The 27,216-nt window shown below is 44.8% G+C and overlaps 1 protein-coding gene across 1 annotated transcript in view; it reads left to right on the forward strand.

Annotated features, from left to right (window-relative positions):
• Window positions 1–27,216, forward strand: part of CAPN10 (calpain 10) — a 75,355-nt gene that overhangs the window by 23,328 nt on the left and 24,811 nt on the right. Inside the window, exons 4-9 of the mRNA XM_086944482.1 lie at window positions 3,066–3,283; window positions 4,796–4,937; window positions 18,009–18,175; window positions 19,352–19,644; window positions 19,789–19,991; window positions 22,074–22,332. Of these exons, the coding sequence (XP_086800608.1) occupies window positions 3,066–3,283; window positions 4,796–4,937; window positions 18,009–18,175; window positions 19,352–19,644; window positions 19,789–19,991; window positions 22,074–22,332 (1,282 nt within the window). The remainder of the gene's footprint in view (window positions 1–3,065; window positions 3,284–4,795; window positions 4,938–18,008; window positions 18,176–19,351; window positions 19,645–19,788; window positions 19,992–22,073; window positions 22,333–27,216) is intronic.

Genomic DNA, 27,216 nt, shown 5'->3' on the forward strand with positions numbered 1-27,216 from the left:
ATGTTCTGTTCCCCCACAGATGCTAGACTTTTTTAGGCTCACCTCTCTATTTATCATTGTTCTTATAACTTCATGAATAAATCTCATTCTTTCAACTCTAAATATTCTTGTTTTTATATCATCTCTATCTCTGCACCATATCAGCATTCATCATTCCTCACTGCTATTTCATTCATTTTCACGGTTTCTCCCTGTCTCTCCCAAAGTCCTTTCTATCACTGTCCATTTCCTTTCTTGGTCTGGTTCACATTCGGATTCATTATCGTGCTTCTTTTCAGCCCTCCCCTATATTTTTGTTCTTCTCTTTTATTCCTGTAATCATTATTCTGTCTGTGCTCTCACCACGTATCTTAACTTTTCATACCCAGCCTTGGCCCACCCATGTTCACGTTGTCTCCAATGTTGTCTGCCTTGGTTTCATTTTCTCCTCACCAAACTGTGTTTTGGTATGTGCCTCTATAGTTTATTTTTATTTATGCCACACCTACCTTTCATTTTCTTTCCCATACACGTATGCGAGTTTTTAAATATGTTTTGTTTGCGTTTTTCTTTGCTTCATATTTTCTTTTCTTATGTTTTTACTTTCACTTTCTTTATCCCTACATTTCCATTCTTTTTTGCTTCCGGAACATTTTCCTTCCTCTTTGTGTTTTTATTCGCACTGCTTCCCACTTGCTGCAGTTCTTTTATGTTGCAGTTTTAATATTCTTTAACTTTTTCATGTTTACTGTCATCCCATTTATATTTTTCATTTTTATCTTTTCGTTTTTCAATCAGTAATTTCTTTGTCATTTTTTTTCCTCACCCTTTATATCCTTTCACTTTTGCTTTCTGATTTTTGTTTTCTTTAATTTCTTATTCCATATTTCGTATTGTAACGCCATCTCTCTCTAACCCTTATTTTCCTGTGCTGTTTGTAATTTCTCCAGTTGCAGTAGGTGATCGTTGAAAGTGGTGAGGCTTCTCGGTGAAAGTAAATTCCAAGTACATATTTTAGCAGTTAAAGCATTGATATCTGCCTAGACATGCATTTATTCAAGCATGCAGTCTCTTTCACTGTCTTATGCACCACCAACACACACACACACACGCACGCACACACACACACACACACACCCGCACGCACATAGCATGTAACAGCTTTTTTCTTTGTACTTACCCGTTGCTTCCTTCAGGTCCTGAGTTGAAGTTCAGAGACCTCCTTTGGTCCTGTGCTGTCAGTCACACTGTGTGACACGAGGCCTTGCAGTTTGTTACAGTGCTGGTCAGGCTTTACATAGACTGTGGGTGACCGCCTTGAATCGGTCTCCATGCAGCCCAAGACATGCCCAGTTTGTGTACGCTTTTCCTACTGTCACTCTGAGGATCTGAAACTGTGATGGATAGCATCAGGCTCTGACTGACAGGGGAGAAAAAGCAAATGGGCAACTCTGGGACACCCTGATGGGTAAGTCACCACTGCATTACTCTTTTTGATATTCGATCCCATCACTAGGCTCGTTAAGGCTACAGTGTAGTTTTGCAGTCTTTTCAGGCAAGGCTCTTCCAACTAAACATGAAAACAGAAAGGAGTTACCACACAACTAATTTGGAACCATTCAGTTTTTAGCACAGAATAACCGATAGTGATCATGGTCATGCATAGGTTTGAGCAAAGAGTAATCTGAACTGGGAAGACATCCTCCCTTACAGGTTTTATCAAATCTGCACTTTTAGTGGCTTCTTGTCTACATATTCGTCTTGTGCCATTCACAACGAACCATGCTTTCTGCAAATGACTTTGATAGCTCTTCAGTGTTTAAACCGCAATATGTCCCCTGTCTTCCTTAAGAACATGGTAACCACCATCTGAGACCCAATAAGGCCAATTTTATGATAGGCAAGTATAAAACACAGCCTCACTTTTGCATTTTGTGTTTTCTCTGATGTCTAGAAACCCATGCTTGTTTTTTTTAACACATTTCATAGATTTTTCATTCTTTTACAAATTTAGAAATACGTGGGTTTGCTTATCAAACTTTGCAGTACATTGCAGGTAACATCTTATATGGTATACAATCCAGCATAATTAGGGACACAAATATAGAACAAAGTCATCTAATACGATCATTGGCACAACACCCATATTTGGCATCCTTCATCTAGGGTATGTGGTAAGTTAAAATATAGGCACCTAAGAATCGGGACTATTTAAGTGTGGGGTTGCATGGTTCATGGTTGGGAAGAGTCCAATGATAATCTTTGTCATACTGATGTCCAATGAATAAACTGTTCTTGCTCCCTTTTTGAGCACTGAGAGCAGACATTTGGTGTTCCTCATTGAGCACTACAAAGCCAAAATCTTATGCTCTGCCCAGTTATATTATGGCTTTAAATGGAACAGGTTCTTCAGCATGCTTAGCTGTCACACATTTCGTCTCTTTGGAAGACGTGCAAATGATGTATTTGACTAAGGTGTGTTTTTTAAGCGGAGACACACTCTAGCCTAAAATTGAGTTTCAAGAAGATTATTAAATGTTGGGAGGTACCCGTCTTTGTGTAACATGCATTGGAATTGCTGCCTTTTATAATGGTCAAACTCATTCCAAGAATTTTATGATGGCCAAACTCATTCCAAGAATTTCTTGGATTTTAACAATGAAGTGGAAACAGAATGACCCGGGAAAGTGTCTATTGCATAATACAACTCTGGGCCAGATACACACCAACTTACAGGCTAACTTCTAGAGTAAGCAGGAATACTACAAGAGTATGTAAAAACTACTCATAGCTACATTTATGTCGACCAGGCCCACAATCTTCTAGCATAATATTGATGAAAGGAGTTCGCAACCTATAGTGATCATTCTTTGGTGACCATGAAAATACTGTGAAGACCCTCCAACAGCAGAGGTGCGCTCTATATGTAGAAACACATTGAGTAAGATTTGCATATTCACATGTTTCATGCCTCGGCTTCACTGAAAGATGCTGAGAAGAACAATACGAAGTATGTTTTAGGCTTCACCATCTCTTCTCTTCATGTGGCCTGCCATCTGTCAAGCCTTTTCGTTTCATCTCACTAGGTTACATGGGTCGTACGACCTGCTCTGGGCCGGACAGGTGGCGGATGCCTTGGTGGATTTGACAGGAGGTGTTGCTGAGAGATGGAGCCTGGGTGATCCCACCAGAAGCACAGTCACAATGGGCAGCAGTGACTTTCCAGGGAAGGATACATTTAGTAGACTGATGGATCTCCAAGATCGCTCGCTCATAAGCTGCTCCATTCTCAGCTCAAGGGAAGGTAAGGACGTTTAATAATTCCTGTGTTGCAAAGAACACTTAAATGGTATCATGTTTAACTCTAAAACATTTCTCAGTCAACAATGAATCCCCCTTCTCTCCCGCAATACCATGTAGCATCCCATCTCAAGTTTCCTGCACTGCCTTGGATACTGTTCCGCCAACCCCAACGCAGACCTACTCAGCCCTATATTTTGATTCAAGAGGCTAAGACCTGCCAGTCCGTTGGTGGACTGTGGCATGTATGCATTCTGTAATGCATGAACAGAATGCACAACTTACAGTACATGTTAAAAGCTACTGATACAGCTAGGTGGCCGTATGTGGGCTCAAGTGCACCGCAAGCTGGACTTAAAGGACACTTTGGCAAATTATGTTTACTTTTGTGCCATTATTCAGAGCTATTCTTGAAATTCCATGCCCTATTTTTAAAAACTTAATCTCGAGCTCTGTGCTATAACTAAAGTCCAAACTTGTACCATCTGACATTAGATGGGCTGGGTTATCGTGTGTAAATAACTTATCCTACCTCACCTGCTGCTACTACTTCTACCAATACTTCTCCACAGTTGCTCATACAATATTATTAGCTCTCTTCCACTTCCTGGGCCACTGATACTTTGGCGTTACCTCATCCGTCTTTTTTAATCATTACATTGACCCTATGTCAGCACTGCATTATTACCTTTTTCTCACCAGTAATGTTTAATCCAAATTCGATGCCTTAACAATATAGCTTTTGGTATTAACTGAGCATTAATTGCATTTCAACGTAATTTTAAATGAAAAGGACCATTGTAATAACCATATGGCCAACCGTAGCACTTTTGTATGTGAAAGAGCTAATTATAGCAATTTAATTATGCAAATTTCAAGTTAATAATTTTGTAGTTTACGAACAGTAGAGTTGCCAATAAACATATTTAGTTATTTTGCATTAATTACATTGAAATAAATCAGATTAAAACAGACTCTACCTTAACAAATGGCATGTCTTTAATTCTGTGAAGTAAATGAGTTGAAAATATTTTAGACAATTGGTTACATTTCCCTTGGTACTATCCCTAGCATTACACATGACTTGAGTTTTCGTTTTACCTAGTGACTTCCAAGTATAATAAATTCATTGAAATTACTTCATTTGATTTAATTTGCAAAATCAAGGAGTACCCATCCCCTTTTTTAATCCAAAAACCCATATCCGAACCATAAGCTTAATGACGCAAATATAAATCTTCTTTTTTAAATGTAATTGATTATAATTAATTTCATGTTTGTATTTTTTTTTATGTATGGTAAATTACCATACTACTAATCCTAACTGAACACCGCCAATGGGGAGTGTTCTATATGTAATAGACAGAAGTCAGAACAGGTTATCGCGTTGTCATGGTGTAGCAGTAATGGCCAGGGCATGTAATGGGGCCAAAATACGACTAGTTCCCCTGCATACTGTAGGGTTCCTCCATAGATTGTTGAAGTATTAGTAACAAAACTTCCTTTTACTACACAGGCGCAAGTGAGCTGGGAGAGTTCCATGCCTTTGTTGTCATAGATATCCAGGACCTGGGCAAAGTTGCTGGGGAAGAGATTGTACTGCTTCGAATACGGAACCCATGGGGCAGGCGCTGCTGGAACGGCACTTGGCGAGAAGGGCAAGTATTCCTAGCTTGCTAAAACCAGTAGCTGAAATCCTCAGGGTGCCTAGGAGACAGAGTAAAGTGATTACAAGTTAAATTTGAAGAGGCACAGTTGTTTTAAGTCATGTTTAGAAAATCAGGGACCGGTGCCATTTATTTGTTTTATTATTTGCAGAACAGGACATTCAACCAGGGGGTCATCTTAGAGCTAGAGCAACAGCATAGACTCAACAATGCAAAGTTAAACATAAAGAATACTAAGATCAGCAGAACAGGAATTTCATTAAAATGGGCTGTTTTCACAGGCAACAAACAGGAAATGGAAGTTTGTCCCTCGGCTTGGGATATAGTGAGAGAGAGCTCGGTTCTCTGAGAGGTAATGAATGGCCTAAGGGATTTGAAAATGTGGGAGAGACACCACTATTTAGTGGGCATATGTGGATGGAGAACAAAGACCTGACTAATCTGTGCCCTAACAAGCTGTCAGAACCCTTTCGGAGGGCCACAGGGCAGGCAGGGACTGGGCCCAACCGTGGGGGTTGAGACATTTTACCCCTTATGTCCCAGGGCCCCATTTACTATGGATTCTCAGCAACTGAGCCAAGTACCCCTTCTGCACAAGTCTCAGGGTCAGCATGGTCCAAGTAGTGCAAGACTCCCTGGGTCAGGGTGGGGTTGGGTGATTACAAGGGAATTAACAGGGTTGGGTGATTAAAGGGGAATGAACGGGAAAGTAGGATCCAATTATCCAGAAACAAGGGCAAAACAGATGTAGTCACTTGATGTATGCATGATAGATGGTTTTGGTCTGCGGCTGCCTGTCAAGGACTGGACACAGTGAATATCTCTCATTACCTTCATTATTGCCTGAAAACTGGGTATCTCCTCCCAGTAGCCACAGTGCAACCAATCACTTTACATACAAGTGAATGGTGTCTAGTGTCTTCTTAAGAGGGTCCAGTTTAAGAAGAAATGGCTGGATTCGAGGCTTGTGTGGCTGTAGATGCACATGCTTTGCATACTTCTCCCATCTAGTTTTGGGTTCTGATGTTTGAAGGTTGGTTTTCTTTGGAGAAGTCTTTCGAGTCACAGGATAAGGTGACTCCTCCATTTCGTAATAGTGCGCATGGGCATCAACTCCATTACTTCTTGACTGAAGATGAACAGATTTACAAGAATTGGGAAGCACAACACCAAAACTACCTGAAGATAGAGTAGAAAAAGAGTCTAGCATAATTTTATAGACTGAATAATTCAGTAGGGAAAACACAGCTGCAGAAAGTAGCAGCAAGGATAGGGTCAGGAAATATCTAAGGTGGATGATGAATGGGATAAAATATGGTAATCGAACGTGATGTATCTTTTCCTTCTCACGTCAAAGCTTAGACGACTATATAATAACGCTGTGTAGTTATAGATTCGTCCTAGCTGCCGTAGGAAATAGATTTTTTGTTTGATTACACTTTGGTATTGTGTAAAGAATCTTCACAAAAGTTTCCATAAAATGTTCATCCACCTCACCTCCTTTCTGGAAAGTTTTGGGGCGATCTGTCAAGTGAGGGCTGAGGAAAAGGGAGGGGGCTCAAAATGCAATTTGCCCTTACAACTTCCAGTGGATTTTTGAACAGTGCTACAGCTGAACAGAATTGCACCAAATTTGGCAAAAACCTAGGTCAAACCCATAAAGTGTGCCCTTTTGGGTGGTAATCTTAAGATAAAAAATGTATAGATATCTGTGTGGTTTTATTCACAGGAAGCTTGTGGCAGCCCAGTGCGTATGCAAAGAGGGCTTTTTTCTTTACCCCATTAGCTGCCTCAACCCTGCAGAAGCACAAGCTCTGATTGACTGTCGGCAACCTGAACAAAAATGATGCAGTGCTCATTACAGGACTCCGGGGCTTGGCCACCATGCCTATAAAAGAAGTTAAAAGTGGTTTGGGTACATTGACCCCCCCCCTTTCCCCTCGACCGTGTAGGGTTGTATCAGAAGGACCCGGCCACCAATCCACCAGCCAATTCCATGCCACACACAGCCGAAGGCCATGGGGGTTGGGCATAGTGCCTGGCCTCAGGGTCTGGTCACAGAGCAGGTGCGGCAGGGGAATGGAAAAGTTCAGTATGGTAATAAAATCTTACCTAACGCTTGAAATTATTTGAACAACAAAGAGTAAAATGATGTTATAGTTAGGTGAAAATGTGAGTTAAAATTGATCATTGTAAACTAAAAATACACTAAAATTGACCTACTATAGTTAACTCGGGTAAATATATATTGAGCCCTCGCCATGCACTGCTATGACCTTACATATTAAATCAGTCATAACACGTTCTATGACCTCACCGATGACATCTGAAATATCATCATTGATGACATCACTGTGAATGGGGTGCACACACCCTTTCCAATAACAATATTAATCAACAACAGAAGAGGAGAAAATGGTAATGGCCAATAAAGAGAAAAATAAAGCAAAAGTTAAAATGGAAACACTTAATTTCAAAATAGCTAAACTTACTGTGCAATGTGACCCCCCCTCCGATTTATTTACATTTGTCCCATGACCTATCTCACCCTCAATGTTGTTACTGGTTACCTCAGTACCACTAAAGCTATTTTTTTACCGCAGGTGTAGTAAACTAGGCCCCCTCCTCCCCTCCCACACACTTTTGTGCCTGGTATGTGATGCAACTTTGACTGAAATGTACTGGGTTCCTGCTAACCAGGGCCCCAGTACCAGTGATCTTTCCCTAAAAATGTTTGATTATTTCCCCCGAATAGGCAATACCTTTAGTACCCTCTGGAAGTCCCTAGTAACTGGTACCCCTGGTACCTAGGGCCTGAGGTACTAAAGAGGGTCACTAAGGGCAGCAGCACAAATTGTACCACCCTAAGGGACCCCTCACCAAGCACATGTGGTGCTGCTTTCGCAGGAACCGCCAAAACCCAATGCCTGAAGTCACCACTGCACCAGTCTCTTCCGGCACAAGTTGAAGTGGGCCACTGGTGTGCACAAGGTCCCCCAGCCCCTGAAAGTTTGAGTCCAACGTGGTTTTACCCCTCCAGAACTCTGACATCGCCTGCAGCCTCTTGGCGAAGGCCCCCTCAACAGCGACTGCTCCAGTAAGGAAAAATCCAACACGTGAGGACACTCTTGCACCCGTCGCTCCTGGGCCTTGGAGAAGAGGACTAAAGGTTTCCCCCTGTCCCTGAGGATAGCAAGCTTTGAACTCCCTTGCAGGTTCAGCCTAACTGGCCTCCTGGCTCGAGCCTGCAGCCTCTTTCCACAGTGACTGATTTCAATTGAAATACGGTGGGCTCCTGACGCAGTTTTGCACGCTGCGCCATTGTGGTGCTGGTGGTGTACTGCTGGTGCTGCTTTGGGCCTTGCCCACCAGTCTCCTTAACTCCTAGAGATTGGTCTTGTAAGTAGCTGTACTATACTGGTTTGCAGAACTTGTTCTTCCTTTTATAGGATAACATTGCAGGACTAAAAAATTGCACTGTGTCCACTTTTCAAAGTGAAAAGAATTAGTTTAAAAAAGTACGTACCTGAATGATTTTTGTCTGATGTCTAAACTTGTATAAAGACACTTGCTTTTTTTATAAATTGATGTGGGTCTCCTTCTTGAGTCGTGAGCGTCATTTACTGCTCATTGTGTGTATTTGCAAATGTCTTGCACTCCTCTGTGTTAAGCCTAAGGCTGCTGGCCCCCACTGCTCCCTATTTTTTTTAAACCATTTTTATTGGCATTTCATTATTTCACAATAGGCATACAGATACAATATTTATTCAAGACTTAACAGTACGTTAGCCTGGGTGAGACCCTTGGGCCACAAGTAAAATTGGGTAGTAAATGTAATTGAATCGTATACATCTTGCGGCAGTGGGCGGGTCTTGATAAATTGCAGTGCTTGCCTAACAGTATGTTATATCGTGACATATGAGGCCGGTTTGTTGAAGGAGAGAATCAACCGGCATGTGTGCCTAGCTGGGGTTAAAACTTGGGGAATTCGGTCGGGCGACCTGGCTTGTCTGCCTTAGTCGTTAGGGGCAAAGGAAACTATGTCATTGTGTTTCTCCATCAGCTAGGGGATGGGGGAGGGGTTTTGCCGCAGGCGCTTTAGGTGTTGGAGATGCTGTTTAGCCATGGGGTTGTGTGCTGTCTCAGTGCTCCGTTCTGGGGGGTACTGTCTGGACATGACTCTTAGGGGCGTTGGTGCTCGCTTTCTCCTGTGCCAGAAGGAGATCTGCGTTGTGTGGCTCGGTTAGGGCTCTCGGGTGCATTCGGGGGCAGTGCCGGTTTGCTGCGAGCCTGCCCTATGCTGGCAGAACTGGTGCAGTAGCATGGACCATTTCATAGAGATGTGTTTTTTGCGTGTTCCTTGTTCCTCCTCCTTCCTAATTGTGTCCTCCTCCACTGAGCCCCATTTCTTAACCTCTCCCACCCAAGCTGTTAGTGAGGGGGACCGCTTGGTGATCTCCAGTACATAGCGATCCCCCTTTTCGCCAATAGAAGAGCTAGGGAGATGAAGTGCGCCTGGACTTTGAAAGTTTTACGCTTGCGAAAGAGCCCCAACCCGCTGGCTTCCCAAGTGTCGATGTCTTTGAGTCCTGTTACTTCCTGCAGTGTCTTGTGTACAGTCTGCCAATATGGCTGTAGTGTTGGGCATGACCAGAACATATGTACAAATGGCACGTCTGCAGATTGGCACCTCGGGCATACTAACTGCACATCTGGGTAAAAGCACTGGTGCCTTGCTGGGGTGATGTAAGCGCGGTGCAATCTAAAAAATTGTATGTTTTTGAAACAGGCGTTTTCTGGATACCTTCTTCGGGTACTCTAATACTCGCTCCCATTCTTTATCGTGGAATTAGCAACCTATTTCCTCTTCCCACTTCAGCAGCAACGGGGCTAGTGTAGTGGCAGTAAGATCCCGAACTGCTTTATAGAGCCATGTGATAAAGTGCTTCCCTAGCCCCATATGAAGAATTGCATGCAGTACCAGGTGCGGCGCTGGCTCCCCTTCAGTGAGATCCCACATACGGCGGCTGCTGAGTATTAATTGCCTGTGAAGCAAAAATTGTCCTGGGGGAAGACCAGTCTCGTCCGAAAGGCAGTCGAACGGTAACAGTTGTCCTTCCTCAAACAGAGATCCGACTTCTAGGATATTGTGATCTGTCCAGTTTTGCTTTGTGCAGGCAGTATAGTACCCTTCCTTTTTGGGCAGGCCGGCTAACAGGTACAAAGGGGTGTATAATGGGGCATTGCCAGAGATACGATGTATTTGCAGCATGCATGCCCGTGCCACCTTCACCTGGATAGAGTGCGATGCTCTGGGCTGCGTGCCTGGGAGCAGCATGCGACAAATGGCTGGTATGGACATAGGCCCCTCAACTGTTTCTACTAAGTGGTGCCCCGCCGTCCATCTAGAGAGCCACTGCGTTTGTGCTGCATAAAATTATGCTTCGAAGGATGGCGCCCCTAATCCACCCTGGTTCATTGGGAGCTGCAGTTTTGAGAGTGCGACTCTGCGACGTTTGTCGCCCCATATGAGGGAGCACAGCAGAGTGCCTAGTTTGCGAGAAAAAGAGCGATGGGGAACAACAGGAGTGTTAGCAAAAAAGTATAGAAATTGCGGTACTAGGATCATCTTGGCCAAAACAACCTTGCCGATGGGTGCTAGGGGCAATGCCTTCCATAAATGTACCCGAGTCCTGGCTCTTAGCAGAGCTCGGCAGTGATTGCGCTCAAAGAGGTCAGCCGGTGAGTGATAGTCTGATACAGAGGTATCTCGGAGTGCCAGTGCTCCATGTTATGCGTGAGACCCCAAGTCTTAACTCCTGTTGGTGTTTAGGGGGTATATGACATATTTCGCCCAGTTGAGCCCACACTACCCCCTAATAGAGCACTTTGGGATTGCGTAGCAAGCCTCTATCCACTGATAAGGGAACCCCTGGACTCTTCACACTGTATTTCAACTTTTCAATATATCACATAAAGAAGCAGCTTCCTACATCCGGCATCTGTGATCCATCGGTGTTTCTCCACCACTCTTGTTGCAGCCTTCATTCTCATTCCGGCTTCAGAAACATCGTCCTGACACTCATCTGCAGACTTGCATGCAGTTCCACAATTGCCCTACTCATACCCTCTTGATCAGAATACAAGAATCATTTAGTAGGATTCTGTAACTTTATCACTCAGTTTAAGCAAATGAGAGGTTATCAAAGGAAGTGAAAATTTACTACCACTCTTTCTACCATCCTTTACATGGACCAGTTGTCTGACATGAACCTTCCTTGACCCCATATATAATGTCATAGTGTCACCTATGCCACCACTGTGTCAATATCTACCAACGTAGCACTCTGGTAATCCACAGGAGCGAAGATGGTCCCTCTGTCTGTCTAAGAGGAATGATCGTATGGCCCTACTAAAATACCAAAAAACAAACTATTCCCCTCAGGGAGCCAGAAGGAAGTAGAGTTGGAAGACCACAGACGTTAGGGGGTAATAAAGTCCAGAGATGGCCCACTCAAAATGACTCTCAGCTAGTGTGGGTCAAGACCGCGGTGTACATATCCCTATGAAGAGAGAGAGAGAGAAAGGAGAAAATAATTTTTAGAAAAAGGGAACATCCATTAATCACCCTAACAATAGAAAATGTAGATTTTGTGAAATATTCTCCATGTAAACCAAGCAGCAAGTTCATTCATACGGCTGCTTTTAAACCGGCTTCAGCGCTCCTCCTCCGAATCACATGATGGCTGTTAACCTCGCTTACGAGTGAGTGGATAAAAAGGCAGAATCGCGGTATTAAGGGATTTTTTGACATAGACGAGTGTTTTCCTAAGGGGAGGCGGTGTAATGTGTAAGAACAAGCATACACTATCCATATGTCTAAGTTATGGGAAGGACAGTAATAGTGCATGATGCGAAGGATGTGACACATAGTATGTCTTATACAGATCTTGAGCTGCTTTAATATCCTTTTTAACAACTTCAGGAGACCAGTCTGTCCGTCTACAAGTCGACATCCAAGCTCGGTTCTGTTTGGTAAAAGGCTCCCTTCCTTTCAGTCTTATGTGCATTTCTTCCACCCAGTCTCTCTCACTCCTTAAAGTCATCTCCACCACACCTGTTATAACTATTAATATGTTCTACAGGACCACTGCCTGCTGGACAGTAAGGAAAAGAACATTCAGTAGTCCTTCCCTTTGGAAAACATGATCTAAAACTTCAATAGTGTCGGAGTTAGCTTTCATAACTACACAAACTTCAGACCATTTAGAAAATAAACCTAACACAGCAATAATATATTTAGGGCCTTCATTACCATCAAGAATAGGGCCTAACACATCAACTCCTAAAGCCTACCAAGGAACATCAGGACTTGGAATGGGAGTTAATGGTGGACCGAATGTAAAGAAGGATTTGTCCACACTGCAACACTCAGAACATTATCTCACACAACTTTCTGTAGCTGAATCTACCCCAGGCCACCAGTAATGCCCTTTAATTTTAATTCTTTTGAGTTCTTTACTATACCCAAATGTCTTTCATGGCTGATATTTAAAATTAGTTTCTCTCAATAAACCCCCAATGGTGCCAGTGTGGGATTTATTGAAACGTTTACTCAGAGGGCGTCTCGGAAGTGCCCCCTGAAAACTTACCAACGGTGGTGTGGCCACAGACTGGTTTTAGGCAGCCTGCCACCACCAGACAGGTTTGTGGGCCCCTGGGTCGACAGACCCCGCTCTCTTGGACCAGAAACAAAGCACATCCTGGGCAGAGGTTGTCACACCTCCTCCCACAGGATGGGCACAGTGCTCAAGAGGGAAGCTTCAAAGGCCTGCCACCTTTGTAATGCGAACCGCACCCACCTCTGCTGCTAGCAGCAGATGGCAACCCCCGACTTTGGGATGGAAAAACTAGATAGAATAGGTAGTGTCTCTGCCAACTACACCCCTAAGGTGCAGGAGGGGAGTTGGCGCAAATCGTTCAGTCCCCACCATCTTGAAGATGGGGGGGATTCCACCCATCAGGGCTAGGACTATGCACCTGCCCACAGGAGGGTTACCTAATTGAGGGTGTAGACACCCCAGGTAAGGTGCCCTTGGCCCTACCTGTCACTTTAAAACTTGGTCCTTCTGACTTAAGAAGAAGAAGGATGAAGATGCTGTTCAGATAAGACTGTCAACACCCACTGACTTGTCCCCAGCCCTACCGGCCTGTCTGCAGCCCTTGAAGATCTTGCGAAGAAACTGCACCTGTCCTGCAGTCATTGACCTCCACAACCCCTAGGAGGATTCTGGGGTTATCTTGATCTGCGATCTCTGACCACTCTGCGCCTTCAGCCTTTGTCCAGGTGGTCTACCGATCCAGTAAAGGTTCCCCAGTGATACTGAGTCCAAGTCCAGCATTGGCTGACCCCTCCTGGACTCCACAATGACGTCTGCAGTGTGAATCCGAAAGCTCCCCACGACCGCCACTAGCTCCGTTAAGAAAATTCTGACGTCAAAGGACACCCCTGCATCTGAAGCCCCTGGTCCTTGAGGACATTAACTGACCGTGTCCCAGGGACCTACAACATCCCAACTTACCTCTGCTGTCGCTGGTGTTCCTCGTGAAGCCTCCTGTTTGACGACTGTAGCCTGTTTTCGAATCCAAGTTCCTCCACTCACTTGCATTGGTCGCCCGACTCAGTGTTTGCACCCAGCTGCCCCTGTGCCGCTGGTGGTGTATGCTTGTTTGGTGCTGCCTTCTGGCCCTCCCTGCTTGTTTTAACCTCCACAGCATGAGTCCTGCAACGATCTACTTACCTGCAAGCAGTGTGGCTTCAAGCACCCCAAGTCTCCATTGGGCAACATTGGGCCTGATCTTCAACTTTGACCTCTGCACCCAGCTGCCTAGTGCCACTGGTGGTGCAGTGTTTCTGCTTACCGGAACCTTGCCCTCTGCTGACCCTGTAACCCGAAGCCTGGATTTGTAAATCGCGTACATACCAGTGAAATGGCACTGGTGTTTTCCTGCATAGATTAAGATTGCATAGACTAAGAATTGCACTGTGTCCACTTTTGAAACAGAAAAGTTTCGTTTTAAAAATGTACTTAACTTTTTGTGAAGATCTTGATATTAAAATAAATCTTGAGCAAAGCTTATTTTTATAAAATTGGTGTGGATCTCCTTTTAGAGTTATGTGTCATTTATTGGTCATTGTGTGCACAAAAAATGTCTTCCACTCCTCTGTGTTGGGCCTAAGGGTGCTCGCCCACACAATCATAAATAGAGCACTTTGGGCTTACATTGATCCCTGTACACTTATGGGGGAATCTCTGAACTCTGTGCATGGTATAACCACCCAGGGGTATACCATATAAAGAGCCAGCTTCCTACAATCGGGCATTTCCAAGTTGGAAGGACAAGAAGGGAAAATAGCTCCAGTCCTAACCCCCCCCCCCCTCTCCAACCCCATCCAAGAGAATTGAGACCCCATTCTACCTTCATTGGACAGATTACCATTGGTAAGATTATGAAGTTGACACCCCAGGAAATCCTGAACCAGTCAGGAGCCCTCCCCGGATGAGACAGTAGCATATTGTGGTGTCTGCCAAAAGAGCAGCATCATACCACAAGGTAGACATGCATACCATCCCTGAGGAAAACTACTTTCTGGTGGATAGACTATCTTAGTCGGAATGCTTGAGGCAGTTTCGGCCTGTGTTAAAAAAGGATGATCAAGTCAGCTTCTGACACCTTCAAGGAACCTGTTAGGACCAGGGTGGTTACTCCGAGAGTGGAGATAAAGTTCAGACTTTCTCTCTCAGACCCCTCTTATATTAAGGGGTAGATTGCTGGTGGCGCACACCACCGGTAAACAGGCTGCTGCTCAGAATGCAGGTGACGCCCCCCAGCGTGATAGTGTATTAGGATAAATGTTGCAGGCAAGAGGTTTGCGGTGGGTGCCCTACCCATTGATTTTTTGTTAATTCTGCTCGCCTCTTTTCATGGTCCGAAAGGGCCAAATTGGAGGAAATTAAGTGATTGTTACTGCACCTCCCTGAGCAAAAGAGGAAGAGTTCAAATCAGAGGGCAATATCTTCTGCAGTGCCACCATACAATGTGCATTGAATGCTGCCGATACAGCGGATAGAGGGGTAAACACCTTCATTATTTTACACCATCACTCATAGCTTCACCTCTCCTGCTGTAAGCCAGAGGTTCAAAAACACATTCATTCATTTGCTTTTGTTGGCAAACATCTCATCGACCCCAAGGTACATGAGATACTATAATTTATTTTAAAAGATCTGTAATTAGCCAAGAGTATGGGGGCTCTTCCAACACCATCCATCAGAAGCTCCTTTTCATAGGCAGCAATATGGGGGGGCGAAGGCTGCTTCTACTTAGCAGCCCCAGTCATACTAAAGCGGTCCTACCACCAGCAAGGAGGCAGGGGTTACATATCAGGGTAAAACCAGGGTAAAAACTCCAACAGGGGTAGAGGCAGAGGTACTCTCACCAAGAAAGCCTCTTCCTGAAAGGCGGCAAGATGCATCAAAACGTCCTTGAGTGGAAAATCCACCCACAAGTCCTAGTTCCCAACTTGTAAATGTTCGGCATTCCTGCACATAGTCTTATTCACCACTCAAAACGACACAAAATGCCAAAACATCACCTCCAGGGTCCTACTCCCACAGTCCATGGGCAATGCTCTATGGATGAATTGGTCAGGCATATTTGCCAACACTTTTCCTCCTCTCCCACTCCTTCCAGACATGGGAAGGAAACTACTGCTAACATCTCTCACCCTCATCCTAGAGGCTCTTACACAGGCCAGAATACCATATTTCTTAACCTCCTTGAGATGTCTGCTCATCCACAGATGCTCCCCAACAGGCTGTGTCTTCTTACTCTGGACTGGGCAAGATCATAAACTTAACAATGTAGCACATAAAGTCTTCGAATGAGGCAATCTGAGTCTCCTACAGGAGTTTATGAACATAAACGAAGCTCATAGACCTTCTACTAAAGCCTTCTATGCAGCAAAGTGGAAGCAATTTGCCCATTATTGTAATTCTAAGAACGTGGATGCCCTTAAGCCAGGAGGGCTAATACATTGTATGTTATTTGCTTCACTTCTACAAAACCAGGGTTAGCATATACTTCCATACACTTCCACCTTGCAGTTATTGCTTTATAAATTCAAAATAAGGAAGATTATTCACTGTTCAGAATTCCTCCATTAAAGCCTTCATGGAAGGCTTTAACAAGTTATATCTCCCAGTCTTCTGCCTACCCCTCTCAGGAACCTCAATATAGTACTCACAAGACTCATCGGTCCACCATTTTAGCCATTGCATAACTATCCTTTGCAATACCTCTCCTGGGAAAAGCTTTTGTCACAGCCATTACCTCGCTATTGTGCATAAGTGAGCTACAGGCTTTCACCTTGCAAGAACCTTTCATCTAAGTTCATACAGATGGGGCTGTCCTTAGAACTGACCCTAAATGTTGCCTCAAGCGAGTCTCTCATTTTCACCTCAACCAAACAATGACGCTATTGGTCGTTTTTCTTCAACTTGACACAGCAGAACAAAGGACAGTGTTGAAAGGAGACTAATGTTCTACATTAACAGAATCTTTTTGCAAAACTCAACGGGTCTTTGTTGCTTTTGCTAAACCTCATAAAGGTCATCCAAAATGAAAAGCAGGCGTAGCTAGATGGATGGTTCCATATATCCAGACATGCTACCTTAAAGCTAAAGGGCTCTCATTACTCCCACCAGTCTACACTCTTCTAGGAAAAGTGAGGTAACTATGACCTCTTTAAAGAATATTCCTATAGCTGGCATATGTAAAGCAGCTACATGGTAGGCCCCACACACATTTACCAAACATTACAGTGGGTATTTATTGCTCTCTAACAGGCTAGGGTTAGCCAAATAGTATTAAGAACTCTGTTTCAGACGTCTGCACCATCCTCTGATCAGCCACTGCTTTCCGGAGCGCTGCTTTACAGACTAAGTGGAGAATGTGGATCTGCAGGCACACATGCTATGGACGGAAAACTATGAAACGGGAGGGTGTTGGTGGAGGAATAGGAGGAATGTACAGGTGAGGACTAGTAGTTCCATCCTGAGGTCATTTGGGTTATGGCGCAGGCTCTGAGGGAGTTCTGGATGGTTTCTTCCTCGAAAGCCAACCTCCTTTTCCATAAAATGCTAACTTACACTTCCTGGGTAGAGGCTCCGAAGTCTTTGAGGGCTTGGAAGACATTTTCCCCGATGTGGATGAAAGACAATATGTTCTTGTGTTTCATCAAGTTTCTCTACGATTGACCTCTGACAGTCATCGAAGTTGGCTGTGGCAGGTATTCTCAACACCTATAAGCATCGGTTCATAGCTTGTAGTGCTGTAGATTCACATGCGCCCATCCTCCTCCCTAGAGTTGGTGCCTTGTTGCGCATCCATTAATATTTATTACTCATATACACCATTTGCATAGTCACCACATTTTGACTGTTTCATACTTACACCCACCTGCTGTATAAAAAACAATCTTAACACTGGCGTTGGTGGCTGTGCGCAGTACCAACTATGGAAGGGGGTCACATGCTACCCAATGACTCAAAGACTGCTTCGAACACAACTTGCAATCTCCGAGACACACACTCGATGGCTGGAGTATGCAGAGCTATTGTATTGTTTTGCTTTCCGATACGCAGTGTAAATATATTTACCTCCAGAAAATGTGTTCCGACTGAGTACAATCCCCTGCTCTTTCTTACTACCGACTCTAATCCTGCTCATTCATAAAATGCAGCTCTCTCTCCTGCAGTTTCTACCCTATCCTTCACCACAGTTCTTAATGCTCCCCCTACCAGCTGCTCCTTTCCAACGTTTCCTTCCCACCCACCATTCTGTCCTTCTTTTGCCTGCCACACGCTCGCTCGCCCTCCATCATTCCATGGTATTATCCTATCCTCAGCATGCACATCCCATTCTTGGAATTCACACATTTAATGTCCGCACACTATGATAATGCCATCCCTAACCAAATGTTCCTCTTGTTTCTTTCAGGGGTGAAGGCTGGAGCAAGCTGGATGGGACAGAGGCCTCTGATCTTTTGTCCCAGATTCAGGAAGGGGAGTTCTGGGTGGAGAAGGAGGAGTTCCTTCAAAAGTTTGACGAGGTCACCATTGGATACCCTATTAGTAAAGTGGGACATATTCAGAGTCTTCGTACAGGTATGTGTTTTAAAAAGTTTCATGCACTGATGGCAGCTATTTTCTGAATATCATGAACATATACACATTATCTGTGAATGCCTAACCAACATGCTGCACATTTGAGGAGAGATTAAGGAATCTATGATCAGTTGTTTCTGAGCACAAAGCTGCAGCTCTAATGAGTAACAATATATGTATTGAAGTCACAAACCTTTAGACAAAGAGGAGGATTGGGCTGTTAATAAACCACCATACGGGAGAAATAATCTTGTTTACACACCTGAGAACCCTAAAGCTAGGATAGTGTTCGGATGTGTAGTGTATGATTGGTTGATTGGCTGTGTTACCTGCAAACTCAATACTGGCCAAGGATCATTTTGTTCAGGTCAAGTGGGCACATCCCAATGAAGAGACTTTAAAGACAATCCGTGGTCAAGTGATCAACAAGAGGAGCGTTGCTTAATTTTAACCATGATTCGCGAAGTGGGAGTCTCAATCGCACAATTCTGTGGAAAAAGTCAGCAGTTGAGGGAGTAGACAAAGAAGAATCATTAAAATTTGCCAAATAAATGAACAGTACAAGAGTCGAGTGTTTTTACTCCGAATAGTTCAAGACTAGGGAATTAAAAGGAGCCTGAAGGTGTAAGGTATTACCTACCGATTCATATTAAGGAAATACACAGACTAGCATTATTTGATAAAAATGCAAAAACTGTATTGTACAGCATGTCTTGAGAACCTTATGGATATCAGTGCTCTAGCTCAATAGCTGTAGGGTTTCTGTGGCATTTAATTGTCTCTTGCTGGAAAAGACATCAAAAAGCCATGTGCTTAAGTGACCTGATTCATGTTTGGTATTCATAGAACACGATTTCGCACTACAAACTGTATTTACTCATACATAAAACCACAGCATGGTGGTGATATTTTGCATAAGTACATATCTAGTGGGGACTGAGGTGGGCACACATGAATGTTTGAGTGTTTAGGTATTTACAAAGTTTTGTAAGTCATGAGCCCACAAATCAAAGAGATAGTCTCTTGTTAGGGGTAGAAGTCAGTCTGTACCCAGAATGGCAGTGCAAAGAAAGCACCCCCGGAAAACAGAGGCCATATGAAAAAAGATAGTCATGTGGAGGAAAGAAATACATGTAGTCCAGGTATTTAAATAGTTCCTTCTGTCTCTAATTCTAGGTGTTTGGTTGTGCCATACCCAACAACTTTCTGGATCGTGGGTGAAAGGCCAGTCAGCTGGAGGCAGCCGGAACAACAGTAGCTTCCCCAGCAACCCCAAGTTCTGGCTGCGGGTCTCGGAGCAGAGTGAAGTGTGTGTTTCCCTTCTGAAGTGCCACAAAATGTCAGGGAATGGAAGACCTGGAGTAGATTGGGCGGGCCGTGCCCTTTGCAGCTATGAGGAGCGGGATGTGGTTCCCAGTACAGACTTACAGGAGAAGAGTACTCCTGCAGTAGGACTGCATGTGTGGAAGGTAATCCAGGTTTGGTGTATTGTCTTAAATATTTAGAACTGTGAATGGGGGGGTGGACTAGTGGGCAGGATGTGGATGTATGCTCTCAGACTGCACAGCTAGTATAGATATTAACGGCCAGATAAATGCCTTTCTCTGTTCCAGGTGGAAAAAAAGCGCTTTAACTTGTCGAGAACCCTCAATGCACCTCCCTCAGCAAGCACAATCAGCCACTCCTATGATCGGGAAGTGCATCTGTGCAGTGACCTCTCTCCTGGGCACTACCTCCTCGTCCCCAGCACCTTCTTGAAAGACGTTGAAGGACACTTTCTGCTCCGTGTCTTCTCCAGTGGCCGGATCCATCTCAGGTATGCCCCTGGGGCCCGCTTACTGCTTATATGGAATGTGCCCGGGGGATGCAACAGGCATGTGCGCCTGCTTTGTGCAGTCCCAGGATCTTTGGTATTACAGACCGGCCCGCAGGCGCTTGTACAACCCTTTCTGTAATACAGATAGCACAGTAGCACATATAGCGCCAGTGCCATCACCAGAGGGTGTTCTGTCATTTGCATGGGGACGTGGCCTCATGCAAATGAGGGAATCCCTTTACCTCTGTGCCCGCGTCGTATTATTGCTGCGGGCATCGAGGCAAAGAAGCCAACAGGAGGTGCATGTGGAACCCCCAAACATCCCCTTGCAGGCGGGTGCAGTCACTCCCTTCTCTAATCCACCTTTAAAAAGGGCAGGTGCGTTGCCGCCTGCACAGTGAAACACGGAGCGGCTGCTTCATAGCCGCGCTGTGTTTCACTTGAATGCGCTGCCTTAGGGCATCACGACTTCGCAGCTGCCCTCGGGGTAGCACATTTTATATAATATGACAGAGTCTTTGTTTGCGCAGGGCTCACCTTTTGAAAGGTGCGCCCGGAGTAAACAGAGAGCACACCATCCATCCCTGTAGTGAGTTTATGTGCCAGAATGCAATAGTCTCTGAAAATCGTATGCTTTTCCTTATCGTATGCAACATCAGATTTTACATTTTATTTTCATTTCAGGTTTTGCTTTGGATTAGGGAGAGACAATTTAAACTCTATCTCAGTGGCTATCTCCACGTGATGTCAAACTATCCACATACATGTCCAAACCCTCCTATACAGATGGTACTTTCCCTCAATGGCTTTGCCCTTCTTTTTCCAGTGCATCAGATTGAGGAATGAGGACCGTGACATATTTATTCTGTGTTCAGAGGTCTAAAAAGTCAGTTTACATCTACAATTACTTTTCGTTCTCAGACTGCAAAGTTTGAGAATTTTGTAAAGTGAACTGTCTGACAAATATGCTGTACAATAAGTGTGAAATGAAAGGCTTTAGGATGTCATATTCTAATACACATTTAACCCCTTGTGTGCTGTTGACGAGCTCAGCTCGTCATGGTGGACGGTTGAGCTGCCCTCATGATGAGCTGAGCTTGTCACAGCCGTTGGAACGTTCGCACGCAGGGATAATTTCCCCGCTGTGCTGAACGTTCTAAAAATGGGTGTGGTGTGACAAGCTCAGCTCGTCACGAGGGCAGCTCCGCTGTGCCTCATGACGAGCCAAGCTCGTCAACAGCACAGCAGCGCCGCACGCGGCCCCCCTCCCCCCTGCACAGCAGGGGGAAAACACCCCGCAGCCAAGGGGTTAAATAGCTAAAAGGTGAACTGTACAAACATTTCAAAATACATTTCAGTGGTTATGAAAGCCTCTGTATAATTATTTGTGATGAAAAAAAAATATTTTAATAGGATGGAAATGTATCGGAACACTTTAGTTGGTGATTTGCAAATGTTAAATGTTTGCTGAAACCCAATTTCCACAGATTATTGTTCATGCACAATACAGTTTTATAAGAAAAAACTTCTTGTTAGTGGGTAGGTTTTGGATATTTTCAAGGGAAAATGTGCCGATTGTAAATGACAGTGCACTACCACCTTAAGCTTCAATAATATATTTATTAAAAGTGAGAAACATCCCTGCTCCTGCCCTGATGTCAATGCGATTAGTGAACTAGAGGCAAGTCCGGGGTCATCTGTACTCTATATGTGTGCTAAATTCTTATTATGCATGGAGAAAACCTTTAGTCTATCAAATCAAACCAAATTAGTATTTTTTGTACAGCAGGAATGCTTAACTCGCGTATTGGAAGGCACTCTCATATGTGAATTTGAAGAAAAAGGTGGCTCTGCAAAATAAAATATTTGTGTAGGATGAAATAATGAGACCAGTTTATGGGTTAAGTACATTACAGTTAGGTCGAGTAGATTTTTCAAATTTCTAGACCTTCAGATCTAGTACCATGTTTATCATTTCTCGGGGCTGGGGTTCTTAAATGAGTCAAAACATTTTAGGTGCATGTTGTCTTTCATTGGCTGGTTTTTGATTTCACCTTGCCTGACCTTAAACTAAATTTTCAGTGACATGAAGCTACCTCCAGGCAGCATTACTGGCTGTGGAGAGGAGTCATTAACGGGTGCATGGCAGAAGATTCAGCTGCAAGGCTGCTGGGAGAGAGGGAAGAGTGCAGGAGGCAGTAGGAACTTTGGCTTCTATCACACCAATCCGTGCTTTCCCCTCACTGTCTGTGAAGATGTGGATGGTACGAATGTGAAGATCTGCCTACGCCAACACTGCCAGAATACCGACATCCATGCCATTGGATTTCATGTCTTCCAGGTATGTGCTGCAAGATTTCAGATGTTCACTGTGAGGTTTGGTGTTGTCAAAATTTCAAACACTCCTTTACATTTAAAGACAGTTATTAATCTTCCTTTAAAATGGTGACGCTTTATGCTTGTGTTTTTTGTGACATGATTTATCGGATTTAAAGTCTTCTCAAGTTTTCTGTGCACCATTATTTTTGGAACAGATTGTGACGTAACAAAAGCTGAGGACCTTAAATTAATGTATTTTCTTTATAACTGATGTCGTTTTTTCAAAACATTTGGATGGCTTTATTTTAGTTGTCCAGCGTAGAATTGTAGTAGGTGTACATCTGGACATCGGGTAACGTCATTACAAGGCTTAAGCTAGTATAGCGTCTGGTGTGGCAGAATATTTCTTTTAAGTTGTGTTTGGGTGAGTTAACTTCTGGTCTCTGTGACGAGAAATATCTGTGTGAATGAGGAAATGTTCTGACCAGTTGACTTCTATGCCTTTTAGGTCCTAAGTTCGAAAATGTAACTGAGAAATATAAAAAGTGAGAAATCTGCATAAAAAAAAGAAAAGCTTGAAAACTTGAAGAAAGGTTTATAAAACATTTTACATAGGTAGGTGCCAAGGGCTAGAGTTACAGAAAAGATGCACCTATAAAATATTTTGGAATGTACAGTGTTGCGGAAAGGAAAGTACACACTTTTTAGTTTCTCTGGTTGACATATGATGTATATGTGTCATTTATCTATTCTACACAAAGACCTAACAGTAAATTAATCTAATTTCATGTGACCAATAACAGAGAAATTTCATTTTCAGTCCTTGCATCCTCAGGAACTGGATGTGCTACAGTGATTGAGTCCACCATGAAAGTGGATAATGCAACAGGACAATGATCAAAAACACACCAGTGAAGCTATGATAGATGCCTAAAAAAGAAGAAAACCAGGGTTTTTGTACAGACCAAGCCAAAGTCAGCCTCCAGTGAGATGCTATGGCAGGCCTTAAAGACAACTATGCATTAATGACTGCTTTCAAACGTCACCATGCTTAAACAATTCAAGTAGTAATTGGTCAGATTCCTTTAAGGAGGTGAGAGAGACTGATAAACTCTTGCAGGAAACGTTTAGGTCAATTTATTGATGCTAAAATGGTTTCTAGTGTTACAGAATCACAGGGACACTTTATTTTTCACATAATGGTACTTTTTGTGTCAATCATAATTGCAAAGTGATATTTGTTTGCATGTCACATAAGACTACATTCATCTGATGTTTAGCACCTGATGCAGACCAGATCAAGATCAAATTTGTCCTCGTATGTACAATCAAACCACCTTTGAAGAAATTATATTTTTTATCTTGCATAACTGTAGTTCCTGTTAAAGGTTAGAAAATGCACTTTAAGGAAGAAAACTAAATATTGAGGACATGTTAAAATGCCTTTCTTGATGTTTGAACTAATTGCATTTTCCATTTATCTCAGAGAGTCCTTACTTAAAGTTTCTAACATTTTCTTTTGAAATAGAAGCCTAGATCCCTAGCCTTGTGACTTCTTCATACTTGGATTTGATCTGAGATTACCAGATTAAAGGTTCTGCCTTTAGTTGAGTCATGTGGTTTGAACACTGTTAAGCACTGCTTTCATGATTTATTTTTTATTATAATAGGAAAGAGGTTTATGTTCAGTGATGTAATTGATTAACTTGTCAATTAAGATTTTAGTAAGACTATGGGGTTGATAGGCAGGTCTCTGGTGGCTTCTGTGACCAAGAACATGGAAAGGGAATTCCTAGAAAAGCAATAAACCGTAGTTAACAAAAGTGGGAAGAGAAAGTGTAAATAAAGAAAGGAGTCGGGTTTTAAATGTGTCAGTCTTTGTGGTTTTATGTAGAAGTGTTTGTCTTGTATGGTTGTTTGTGTGAGTGTGCCTCAAAGTATATGGCTGTTTGTTTGACTGTGTTTAGAAATGTCTTTGCCTGGCCTTAATGTGTATGGCTGTGTGAGTGTGTGGTGAAATGGTTGTTATGCCTATATGTATGATTGTCCACTGGATAGGATTGTAGAAAGAAAGCTGTGCTTTGTCTGTCTTTGTCCTTTTGATTATGTTGAAAAAGTATATTCCTGCTTAACGGTTATGGTAAATGTATAATTTTTATATACAAAGATCTAGCTATTGTTCTCTGCATCCCCACTATAGTCAGTCAAAAGAAATGAAGCACATAGTCATGAAGCAGGTTTTCCAGCATCATACATTGTGATCACGTGGGCCAGTGGTGTGTTTCGGTGGAAGGTTGACATTTGGTGAGAGGTTGTTTCTTGTGAGTTTCAGTTTAAGTTGCAGCAGATGCCTTTAGGCAATGTAATAAAGAGATTACAAGATTAACAGCATGGATTTATTTACCTTTAAAGTGGAAGATTTCTGCAGCATGTTACTAGAGTTTACCTTAACTGCAGATGTTTTTCCGAAGCCCTGTACTGCTTGAGGTCACTTTTTAATGCGAAGGGTTGCCTTGGGCCACTGTTGGATCCTGCTAATCCGGAAAACTACCGACCTGTTTCATTGCTGCTACTGTTGGCTAAAGTCACAGAGAAGTATGTAAATTGACATCTGTTGGACCCGGCCCGTTGGGCAGGTTCACCCCTAGACTTTTTGCTTTTTCCTAGCCTGTTTATGGAACCTGGTGTTGGGGATTTTAGGCCTCTGTGCACTTTTTCACTGTGGTACAGTGTAAAGTGCTTGAGCTCTCTGTATGTGTGGTGAGTGACCTGCCCTCCCATAGGAATGAATGGGGAATATGTATGCCCATGGTAGTTCCTGATGTGTGGGGAGTGCAGGGGCGAGTTTGGTATGTATGAACTCGTGAGAATGAATGCTGCAAAATGATATATGCGGCATGATCGTGTCTAGTCTAGAAGCGCCACTTTTAGAAGTTGGCATATTTGTGTAATTTGTGTCTAGCGTGTGATTGGCTGGTGAGCCTGGCCCAGAGTGCCTGGGCCTGCTTGTGGATTGACTGTCTGGTTTGAGGATGACAGGGGCTGGAGAGCCCAGGAGGTTGTCTGAGTCAGCCCATGGATGAAAGGCAGCATTTGCTGCCAGGGAAGTGGGAGGAGATGGCACCTGATAGTGAAGGGCTGTGCCTGCCTAACTACAAAGCTGGCTCCACCTCCCGCTGGGCGACTGTCACCTCTGTCCCTGATACTGAAGGGACTTCCCTCTAAACCAGTCCAGCTGGTTCTCACACTGAGACTTCAAAGGCTTCAAAGACTTTTCACTGTATAAGAAGGGGCTGTGTCCCCTTCCAAAAGGTTCTTGTTTCTAACTTGAATCTGCCAGGGGCATGCTGCTGCTGGGGCTCAGGGGAATCCCTGGGCCCTGCCCAGCTCCTGGACATTTGATGGACTGCTGGGGGACTCTTCCTGGCTGTCCCCCTGTCTGCTGCATTTCTTTGGACCCTTCTTGCTGTAGGGGTCATTTCCTGCTGGGGCTATGTGCTCCTTCTCTGGACTTCCTGAGCTGCTGGGACCCTCCTTGCTGTGGGGATCCTTGCTGGGGGCCTTTTTGGGTGATTACTAGGCCCACCCAGTGCCTCGTGGGCGCTTTATCTGAGTTACGAGCATTTTTTAGCGTCTCACGCCCGATGCGTGAGACTTGGCAGGTGCCTACCCTGCGATGTTGCCCGTATTTGGACTATATCCTGCGAGTGCCCACCTCGCTTATTTTGGATTTATTGTCCTCTGGCAGGTGCCTACCCTACCAGGGACCTTGCCGCGATATTGTTACTTTCCACGAGGGAGCCCACTCCTCGGGAAACTGTGCCTGCGCCTGCCTGTCTAAGGAAGGGGCCGCCGCGCTGCCCTCGGCGACCCGGAAGCGCTTGGCCGGCCGGCCAATCCGGTCGCGGCCGGCCGGAAGTCCCGCCCCGCAGAGGGGAGAGAGAGAGGAGGAGTGTGGCCGGCTCTGGGGCTCCCGTGTGCAGAGGGAGCCCCGAGTGAGGAGAGGAGCGGCAGGCGGAGACTTGCGGCGGGGGCGCGAGGCACATTGTCGGTGCCTGCCCCCACCGCGAGCGAAGGAGAGCCCTGCCCGCTGCCGGTGAAGTGACCCGGTCCCAGGGAGGGAGACCCGGCGAAGAGGAGCCCCCGCCGAGAACAGCCCGGTGAGTCAAGAGGGCTGGGGGGGCTCCGTGATGTTGCTGGTGGTGCCGGTTTAGAGGCACTGCTTCAGGGCGGCCCCGGATGGCAGCGGGCCGCCCCAACGATGTGTAGAGCCTGAGACGGCTCTGGGGGCATTACTTGAGAGCCCCGAGAGGCTCCGTAGGGGCACGTGATGGCACCAGTGCACTACCCAGGATGTTCAGGGTAGTTAGGGCGGCCCCGAATGGCAGTGGGTCGCCCCACCGTTCTCCTCGGGCCCAGATGGCTCCAACGAGGGGGCAGAAGAGCAAGGAGGGGCGCCGGGACACATTGTCGGTGTCCGCCCCTCCCCAGTAGCGCGAGCTCGCGCTCATGGTCAGTGTGAAGCCACGAGGGCTTCAAGGGCGGCCCCGGTTGGCAGTGGGTCGCCCCAACGCTTGGAGAGTCCAGGGAGGCTCCAGGGGGCATGTTGCTTTAGAGCCAGTGTGGCTCCAACGTTTGACCAGTGTTGGCCAGAGCCTGTGTGGCTCCAACGTGCACAGTGTTTGTTTTAGAGCCTGTGTGGCTCAGGTGGCGCAGATTTGTTCTAGGGGCTACTGAGAGCCCTGCCACAGCTTTTTGATCCCAGCTGCCCAGCACTTTGTGGGCGGCTGCCACGTTTAGGTTTTGGTACTTTTGGACTGGCGCTGCATGGCAGCGCGCCCTGACATTTGGACCCAGGGCATCTTAGCCCCAACAAGGCCAGTTGGCCTAGGGACTGCCACAGGTG

The sequence above is a fragment of the Lissotriton vulgaris genome, chromosome 11, assembly GCF_964263255.1.
Source record: "Lissotriton vulgaris chromosome 11, aLisVul1.2, whole genome shotgun sequence".
Taxonomy (NCBI): domain Eukaryota; kingdom Metazoa; phylum Chordata; class Amphibia; order Caudata; family Salamandridae; genus Lissotriton; species Lissotriton vulgaris.